The 10,564-nt window shown below is 43.8% G+C and overlaps 1 protein-coding gene across 2 annotated transcripts in view; it reads right to left on the bottom strand.

The window, feature by feature from the left end:
* The window catches only part of znf385c (zinc finger protein 385C), a 111,236-nt gene that overhangs the window by 62,971 nt on the left and 37,701 nt on the right, over positions 1-10,564 (bottom strand). For both annotated transcript variants that reach the window (XM_031867678.1, XM_031867679.1), the window contains exon 2: positions 9,742-10,071. In XM_031867678.1, coding sequence (XP_031723538.1) covers positions 9,742-10,069 — 328 coding nt within the window. In that variant the 5' untranslated portion in view covers positions 10,070-10,071. The remainder of the gene's footprint in view (positions 1-9,741; positions 10,072-10,564) is intronic.

Here is a 10,564-nt window from a genome sequence, read left to right as displayed (position 1 = left end):
TCTCTCTCTCTCTCTCTCTCTCTCTCTCTCTCTCTCTCTCTCTCTCTCCCCTCCACATTTCCTCCTCCACCTTCCTTGCCTGTCTTTATTATTAGTGGCAGCTAGAGGCAGTGGACCGGAAAATTCCCATCGAGAAACAAACCCACATCTGCATATTACAGCCCTGTTTCACATCTGCCATGACCGAATAAATTAATACATGAATAACAATGAAAATCATCCATGAGTTGCCTCGCTTGCTCTCTAAATGGCATTGCGTGTGTGTATGCATGTTTTGTGTGTGGGAGTCAGGAGGAGCTGTAGGTTGTCTCTTCTGGCCATGCTCACCAGGGAGCTCACGGTATTTGCATAAAACCTGTAAGTTATATAAGTACATTCATGCACAAATCAGGTGCATGAATTTTGGGACAAAAAGGGATTGAAGTTCAGACTTTGAACAACAACTCACATTAGCTTTTCCTGCTAAAGTCCCCTTCTTATAACTTACAAACATGAATACACATCTTGTCCAGCAATTTAGCTCGTGTAACAGGTATGCAAACATTCACCGGGGAAGAGTGCATTGCTAACATCAGGCTAGATTAGGCTAATGAGCTGGTCAAATGCACCACATCAAACAGCATGTAAAAGTACCTGCAAACATCACTGAAGTCAATTAAGATGCTGGCGTGTTCCTTACTCCTCAATAACAACACACCGACTGCCCATGTAGGCTACAGTGCAAGTTTGATTACTTTGATTCTCATTCCCCTGCTGGTGCTCAACCTGCCATATTTCCTCAAATACCGTATTGTTCTTCTCTTAAATTCATAAAAAAAATATGAAGAGTAAATTTAGAAAAACACACGCAGTTTAAATGCTGCTCTAATCTATGTCAATGCTTTACTTAAAGTTGAGTTTCCCTTGTGTTTGAACCGTGCCTTTCAAATAAACCTGTCTATTTTATATATTTAAAAGAGTTTATTGTGTATAAAAGTGGATTAGATTGCAGTTAATGCATTTGGTTTCCCTAATGCAGGGGTCACCAACCTTTTTTAAACTGAGAGCTACTTCCAAGGTACCGAGTAGTACGACGGGCTACTTATTTGATACAAACTTCCTGAATAACAAAGTTGCACAGATCACCTTAATAATAATAATAATATATGTGAAGAGACTGTTTGATCATGTCAGTTAATTATTCCTCACAATAATTATTAATAATGATTTCCACAACAATGATGGTACAGCTACACATACATATTTAAACATGCAACTTTTATTTCTGTTAATCTGTTTCAACATTTGAAAGTCAGAGGTATCACATGTCTGATATTTTTGTATCATCACATGATCAAAGCCGGTTACTTTTGCACATAGCGCCTGCTGGTGAATGATGCAGTGGTAATGTAGAAATTTTGCGAAGTCTGGGTCACCTTTACATTGCGCAATGAAGCCTGCATGCCGGCCCGTCATCGCGGGAGCCCCGTCTGTTGTCACCGACACCAGCTTTTCCAATGGTACCTTTTTCTCCACGAAGAAACTAGTAAAAAGTCTCGTCTATAGCCGAGCGTCTTCGGGCGCCCGCGTTCTAGTCTGGGCCTTTTCGGTCGGATTTCCCCGCGGCCTGTTCCGAGGATTTACGGACCTGACGACAGGGTGCGCTCGCGACGCGCGTCTTGCGCCAACGGGAAGCGCCCGCCATTCGGAACCTGAAAACCTAGTGCGGTGCGGCGGCATCGTCCTGGCTGTCCGCCGTGCGCCTCCGGGTACCCAACTCTCTGATGACAACAAATATTGTCATTTTAAAATCTACACTAATGCAAGCGTTTTTGATTAAAAAAGAACAGCAACTACAATGTTAGACGGAGCTCCATGGTGACGAGTTCTATTTTTAGAACATGCCTTGCGGGCGACTCACGTGGTCCCTGCGGGCGACAGGGTGCCCGCGGGCACCGTGTTGGCTACCTCTGCCCTAATGCATGTAACGTGTATCCCACTCCATAGACACTTTGTTAAGTATGTGCTAATATGTCATTCAGTTTGAGGTTGGTACAAACACAGATACAAAAAAAAGACGTTTGTTTGTTGGTGTGAAATAAAGATAAGAGGATGAGAGTGTGTTTTCCATTGTGGGTGTGTTAGGCGAAAAGCTACGCACATCTACACCAGTGAGGAGTCTATTTCTGTGTTAGTTAGTGCACCATACGTTCCCTCCTCCCACTTCCATTCGCATTCCACCTAGTTTACATCTGTTTACTAAAGCGTGTCTGCTTCAGTTTTGTATACGACACGGCGCGGGTCTCTGGAGGTCCACACACGAACAAACGCTCTGACACTGTCAGACTACTTTGCCGCCGATTCCACTAACACAATGTGAAACAAGCGCTCTCATGAGATCAGATCAAATTCCAAAAAATGATGCTCTAACGTCCCAAAGACTGACAGTCAAAAAACTCATCCGACCCTCCGCAGAGCTGGTTGCTGGCATCCCATAGTGCATTGCTTCCACTGGCAAGGCACTGGATGTGAGGGATGGGAGGTACGTGTGAACTTTCGGAACTATGGAGGCACAGCAAACTTTTAGGGGCTATATATCATGTGTCCATTAGCAGACAGCTTTGCCTCACTCGGTAAATGACAGTGTTTGTCTGTGTCTCGCTCTCTCACACTCACACACACACACACACACACACACACACACACACTACCCACTCTCTCTATTCAAGCCAGCCTCTCAATCTCCTCTCTAATCTTTACCCCTTCTCTCCATCTCTTCAATGTGATCCTTCCCCTCAGAACTTCCATCTTCCTTGTTCCTCTGCCTCATCACTCTTTATCTCCCCTTATTCCTCTGCCTACCTTCTCCCTCTCTAACCTCCATCCCCGTCCCTGGACACAGCTGGTAATAAGTCACTCTGCTGTAATTTGGCTCTTCTAAAGGCCTGTAATGATGGGGCTCAGAGGATGGCTAAGGTGGAGGCGAGATGTGGGGGGGGGGGGGTTAAAAGGACTCGTCTCTGCCCAGAAAAAAAAGCCTTTCATGGGTCTTTTTACAATGAGCCAGTGGGGGAAGAGGGCAAAATTGGCCAAGAGAGAGTGACAGAGAAAGAGAGAGGCTCATCAGGTCCCATTGTACCTTTGTTGTCTATATATCAAATATACAACATATCTACTGAGGCTGTGGTGGGGGATCTGATACAACACGTTTGTGCCAATAAAAAGCCCAAATGGGTAAAACTCCATTTGCAGCTTGAGAATGAAAAAAGGACACATGTGAGAGGGAACAAAGGCAACAGTGATGGAGAAAGTGAGAGACAGGGTCGTGCTAGGTGACCGAATTGACAAAATAGTGTTGGAACTGTCTGATATTCTCTGACATTTAGCAAACTGGCAAACGGTTCAATTCATTTCGCAGATATGTCTGCGGCAGATGTCGCAGTATGGGTTTGTGCATTAGACAGGCGAGATAATGGCTCATTGTGAGATTTGTTTGCCGTTATCCGCAGAAAGAGCTGGTCGACCTGTCAGAACCCGGGTAAACAGACATCGGATGATTTCTGAGAGATGTGCCCCTCTCCCCCGTGGCCTTATAAGCACGGCTCCTCTCATGTTTCCCGCTCCACACGCGCCCTAGTCTGTTGACCCGGTATGCCCACCGACCTTTTTCCAGAGTTTGAACTGCCGTGGCATATAGAGGGTCACACCCTGCGGCGAAGCAGAGAGGAGGGAGAGAGAAGGACAGCGAGCGGAGGGATCGGAGGTGGAGGGTTGAGAACAAAGTGCAAGACTCCACAGCCACATAGCATTTACATAGATTTACACAATTGCCATCACCTGGAAAGGACACTGAGGGAAGGAATTGCTAAAATTGGTGTAAAAGATGGTTAACTCATGCAGTTATAACATATGTCACTGCTATCTCCTATATGTCCTCATTGTGATTTTAATTTACTGTAAATGTTCACAGCCAAAAAGCAAAGCATATTTTGTTGTTCTTTGTTTTGATCATTTACTAGATTGTGGGGATTTTAATGGTTGCCCTTGTCTTTTCTGGAGTTAGATAAAGCAGACAACCAGCAGCTGCATTGTAATTTCTCCGTAAAATTAAAAAAATAGATTCATGAAAACATCAAATAGACCGACCTGAGGCAGAAAATACTCAATGATATACAAAGATTAAGATAAGGCCACTCTGTACAGAAACACCACACGCAGTCAACATATGCACATGTATGTCCAAAGGAGGGGAAAGTCATTTAACTCCACTGGGGAAGAAAATTGGAAAACGGCGAGGCAGCACAAAAATAAAACGCAGATGCGCAAATGCATTCAAGCAGAAAATCCTTGCCTTTAATCCAATTCCTCACGCTTTATTAAAACAGAGCCAGAGAGATGGAGTCAGACGGGGACCACGATGAAGAGACTAACATGAAGAGGAGGCTCACATTACCCAAACATAACACACACACACACAAACATATCAAAGGAAAATGCGAGACAGAGGTCCATGAAAAAAAAATAATGCGAATTCTCTCTCCCTCCTCCTCGCACTTTCTGTGTCTCACAGAAAACACGTCCACACGTGACACATTTATGCCTCCTCACAAAGCCAAGGAAGATTAACACGTGAAAAACAACCAGATACAGGAAAACAGTGTGTTGTCAGATTTATAGATCCACAGCCGCCTCTGTTGGGTCATATCAGGCCATATCAGGCCAGGCCCCGGCTGCTGTCCACTCTCTCCATCCCTTTTCCCTTCCTGCTCTCTCTCTCTCTCTCTCTCTCTCTCTCTCTCTCTCTCTCTCTCTCCACACCCTTCCACCATCATTTGATCATCGGGATTATTTATAGCATCGCAGAAATGAGCCACATCTGTATGTTTGTAAGAGAGAGTGTGAGCAAGTGTGTGAGTGCTGTGGGAATGCGGATGTAAATGTAACAGCATAATTGCCGCCTTGTGAATTAAGAAGCCTAAATACAAGTCTTTTGAAGGTGTATTGTCAGATACATACATGTGTCCGTGCACACGTTAGGATGCACTGCAACTTCGCATCACACATATGCACTGAGATGGATAGTGATCTCGGATACAATCCTCAGGAGATCAACTCGTTTTTAACTTGAAGTTAGCTTGTGAGAAAAACTCTGAGTCCCACAAATCACCTGGGCTTTCCTCCTTGTATTTCTATAAAGATAATGATGAACAGCATGGTTGTTGTTTTTTCTATTGGTGAGTAAATTATGCAAGTGATGTAAACACAATAAACACAAATAAATGTATTGAAAAATATCTCCACCTCCACCAGTTTTTGCTCTTGTTCAAAACATGTCGGTGGCATTGAAATATTGCAAGCATTGTGATTGGTTTTCTTTTTGGACAGGATGAAATATAGCCAGCATTAGCAGCCAAGGTAAAAAAAATAGCTTGTGGATTTGTTGTTTGTATTTTTTTTTAAGTATCTGTATTCAATCTTCAGGAAATATATTTGCTCCAGCTAAGTTGATGGAAAACCAGCTAATTTGTGTGGGCGCCACACTTTAAACATTCCCTTAAAAGAAGCAACATATAGTGTTTTAACATCAATACATTATCGTCACATCATTTTAAAATGTGTGTGTAAATAGCAATGTAAACTGACACAGTGAACTTGCTACGAAACATTGAGATAAAAACATTGTCACCCAAACATCTGGATTTCTTCTCTCCATCCTGATCCGTCAGCAAGCTTCTCTGAATATCACTCTCCATTAGAACAGGGTGAAACCACTTAATCAGTGCACATTCATTTTTTAGTGTGACTGGTTTTGCCTCATGTCCAGCATCGATGCCAGAGGGAGGGAGAGATGAGGAAGAAGGGAGGGAAAGGAGGAGAGACAGGAGGGAGGAAAGAGCCTGAACCCACTGTCAGCTCAGTGAAGCAGAGCGGGAAGAAAACACACGCCGACATGGAGAAGATTCGCTGGGAGTCACACACACACACACACACACACACACGCACACACACATGCACACATTGATTTAGAAGATGAATGCTATATTTTTTGTTCAAGGAACCTATAAACCTAGAAAAAGATCCAAGCATGGATGCCTTACTGTACATATGGGGGCTGACATAAACACAGAGGCAACGAAGCACGTATTTATGTTTCCACAGCAAAAGTTACAGACTCTGCAGCATTTAAGAATCCTAAAAATATCTGAACCAGACATGCAGGATGCACACACACACACACACACACACACACACACACACACACACAGCAGAGGAGCTGTGGTGGAGCTGAGGACACAGCAGGGCTGGCTGCCTGAGGGAGTCAGCAGAAGGTGAGGAGAGATAAGGCTGTGTGATTGTGACTGCATGTCAGAGAGAATCTGCACAACACAACAGTTCAGCAGTCCCTGCGCCACACAAACAACACATAAACACACACTCACAAACTTCTATATATGCAGTCTGCAGCACAGCAGTGTACCAAAAAGGGTAATTTAGAGAACAGGTGTATGAATCTATGAAGTTTGTTCCATGCTCGCCGCTCTGCTGCAGCTACAGTAAGCACAGAGTAAAGCAACTTGGGAAACACTTTGCGTCTCATCATTTCTTCTACGGAAGGTTGCACTTGAACACACAGCAAAGACCAGAGCCAACGGCAAGCTGACCTGTGTTCTGTGCTTCCGTAAGAAATAATATACGATTAGTTTGTAATCACAGTAGAAAGACAGACTCGGCGGGACACAAACTAAACAAAGTAGCCCACTATTCTCTCACCACCGTGAATCACTTTCAGAAGTGGAAAAGTAGTGCTTTGCTTTGAGCCAATTTGGTTTTGCAGTCAGGTGGAGTTGAAAATTCAGGAGTTACTGCATTAAAACGGTACAATCACCGATTGGCCATGGCGGACAGCTCCATCTCACCGGCTGCCTCTGCTGCACACCCGAACATGCTGAATCAGGCAAACGCCACGGATGAGGGCTGATAAGAACAAACTGTGGCAGAGCCTTAGATGCTGTGCAATTGTGTATGTTTGTATGCGCGTGAACAGATGAATGCATATTTCTGTGTCTTGTGAAGAGGATAACACACCTATTTTCTGTGTATGTTATGCATGTATTTATTCATGCACAAGATATGCATGCATCCATGCAGACACACATGCACATGTAAGACAGATGCATGGCCATAATTTTCCATAGGCCCATAAGCACACAAGACCGTCAGAAATACTCGACTCCCGGGTGTTGTATGGGTGAAGACGTTCTCGCCAAAAAGTAGGACCTAAGCACTTTTTGCACCACCGCTAAAACCCAATTTTCAGCTCAAGATAAGCATATGTGCTGATCTCAGGCTGTGACCACACTAACGGAGATAAATCTGAACGCACTGTTTACTGTCGAAGGTTTTCTGTCAACACTCGCATTTTCAGAACCAATTTCTAAAAAGTCGTGCTGCCCACGTTGATAAAAATGTTTAAACGTCCTCTTTTTCCTCCTCTTTTTTGCTTTGCAATCAACTAAATGCTACATTCACTATTTTGACAGTCACTGTCGATGACATACTGTTCTCCTCTGTGATCGTTAACTCTCTGCATCAATAGAGCCACATGTTTTCGTTGACACATTTTTTGTCTTTCTACTGTCAGATGAATCACGACTAAAATCGTGATGTGATCGACTGTCATGAAAAGCTGCCTAACAAAGTCCTTGGGTGCTGCATGGAACTTCTGAGATAAATCAATATTTCATACTGAAAAAACAAATAAACTAGATCAAGCAATCACAGAAAGAGTCATAGGCGACTGAAGGCACCTTGACATTACTGCCAGGTTGATGTATGTAGGCCATGTTTATGAAAAGGTCATTATATGACAATCATATGTCAGCGTATTGAAAAAGTCATGTCTATACACTGAGCTTAAACACAATGAATTACCATGTCCTTAATTCAGTACTTCCACTGAGAGTACAGCAACATCTCATCATTCTCTTGAAAGGACAGAGATACAAAAAGAGATTCAGAGCCACTGATTCATTATTAATGATTCAAACTACTCGGTGCAGATAAATGTAAAATAAATAAAACACTCACACTGCTTCTTGACTGTAAACCTTCACTTTTAGCCTGTCCACGGGTACAACAGTTGTAGACCCCTGTCTTTGTAATATAATCGCTTCCCAACAAGGAAATCCATAAGAAATACGAAGAAAAGTGCTCATTAGAAATAATACAACAGGCTAACAGAACCAATTCTGAACACACTTTCTCCAGAAAAGTTGCAAAAAGGGACAACAAAACGATGTAAATGCAAGAAACGTCTTCTCTTTACAAACACTAAATCAATTTCAGGCAATGTCGTCCAAATAACTTATCCATTATTTTCAAAAGCATTAGGAGAACTTATTTGGAAGACAAATAATGCATCATCTATTATGCAACTGTTAAAGTATAGCACTGCAGTGGGTTTCACAAATAGCATTTCTCAGACATCAGCTTCAGGGAATTTCAGTTCTTTAAAAATGCACTGAATGGCTTTATCAATTTTTATTTCAGAGATTTCTTTGCTCTTTTAAGACCTACTTTAGATGCTACAACAAGACATTTAGAGAAATAAATACTGTGAGCCTCTATAGAAACTGCCCTTTACTCTTGGTGTTGAAGTGCCTTGCTCAGGGGTGTATTGACCCCGCATGGTTTTCCCCAGCTATCTTAAAAATGTAACCATTGAACATCCCTAATGCCTGTAGCATCAGTCCAGTGCTGCCTTAGAAATATCTTTTCAGAGCTTGACATTTAACCACATAGAGCCACCACTGGGATGAGATTATTTCACTCGCTTTGAAGGATTTTATATCCTGATGTTCCAAAATGCCTTTTTCAGATAGGGTCGGTTCAAATACTGTTCAGCTCTTTCAGGAACACAGACGTCAGAAACACATAAATGCCAGATATAAGCACACATGCATCAGACCAAATTATCTACGAAGCCCTGTTGGCTGTTGACAGTGTAGGCCATGTGATTGGGTACAGAAAGACGTCTAACAGCTCAGACACCTGCCGTGCTGAGACACAATCCACTGTGACGTCTCAGTCTTCAGTCAACCTGAGCATGAACATGGGTTTCCAAATTGTTTATCTCTGCTTGATTCTTTTTTATTAACAGGCTATGTTAGCTTATTGTCTGCCTGTCCGCCTGCCTACTTTCCTTTACCAGACTTGTGTGCGTCATTGTAGCAAGGCTAAAGAAAGAGCAAAAAGAGTGTGAACGAGTCAAACTTAACAGAGAAACTGATTCCCCTGGAGCGAAGTCCTAATCGAGGCTGTGACTAGAATGACAAAAATGTCCAACTTCACTCCATCCGCATCACTCCCAGGAACACAACCATCAAACGAAACCAACATTTAATTAGTGTCTCACATGCTGACTTCAGTCAGCTCTGCTCAACTGGTGTGTGTGTGTGTGTGTGTGTGTGTGTGTGTGTGTGTGTGTTTGTTCATCAGCCCAAGGCATTGTCTGAACACATTTCAGCAAATAGAATTGCATTTGTTTGACTTCTATTGAATACAAGTAGGGGGGATTGGTACACAGAGGCTGGTGACAGTGTGCTGTGAACAGTGTGTGGGATTCTGTTAACGTGGATGGCCCTATTAGGACAGGGTTACAAAATCCAGAGGCAGAGCACTTTATCCAATGTTCTGCATTTACATCAGATTCCGTAACAATAAGCTAACATTGTGGTCAGTCGAGTGGCGCTCCAGGCCTACCTGTCTTACTTGGCACCTTGCCATTGCTGATCTGCTTGACCCTCTTCTGGTGGGATTTGCCGTTGTAGTGGATCAGGGCCTGTGCGGCTGAGTTGAGTTGGATGTTGCAAACCTCACACAAAGTGTAGCACCGCTGCTTTCGCTCCCTTTTGGGTCTGCAGAGCGCAGAAGGCAGGGCTCCCCCTGGTGACTGCTCATCCGGTACTAAACCTTCATCCTGGGTGTCGCAGCAAGGCTCGCAGTCCATCTGCAGTCCCGGCCTGGCGCCAAACCCCCTCCTGTCCAGCTCGTTGTTCGGCAGAGCTGATGGGCTGAACGGACGTTTCATACCTGTGATGGAGGAAGAGGACAGGATGAATACAAAAGGATGGACAACGGAGTGGACAGGAGAAAAGACTAGTATCGCTTAGACTCTAAGGTTCACTTTACAGCTCAGGTGTCATACCACTCCATGCTCAAAAAGCTTTTTTCAGAGTACATATGTTGGATGCTCCCTTCCTTTCTGAAGCACCCCAGCATTAGCATGTGCAACACAGCATGGAACAGAGTGAGGCTGTGTGCCCTGCCTCCTGTGGATGGAGGTATCATTTTCCTGGCATGACCTGGCTCACCCAGCATACAAAGCCACTCTGTTAAAACCTGATAGCCACCGAGGACACGCGGGCAAAAATACCCCTGATTCCCAAAGCTTTGTGGAGGAGTGTGTGGAATCTGACCTCATTCCTGTCTGTCATGCTTGTCAGCACCCTCAGAACAAAGTGACACCTGCACTGTATACACACACACACACACACACACACACACACACACACACACACACACA

This window comes from Anarrhichthys ocellatus, unplaced genomic scaffold, assembly GCF_004355925.1.
Source record: "Anarrhichthys ocellatus isolate YVR2014 unplaced genomic scaffold, GSC_Weel_1.0 scaffold40, whole genome shotgun sequence".
Lineage (NCBI taxonomy): Eukaryota > Metazoa > Chordata > Actinopteri > Perciformes > Anarhichadidae > Anarrhichthys > Anarrhichthys ocellatus.
The sequence above is the reverse complement of the archived record's forward strand: the minus strand, read 5'-3'. Positions and strand labels throughout refer to the sequence as shown.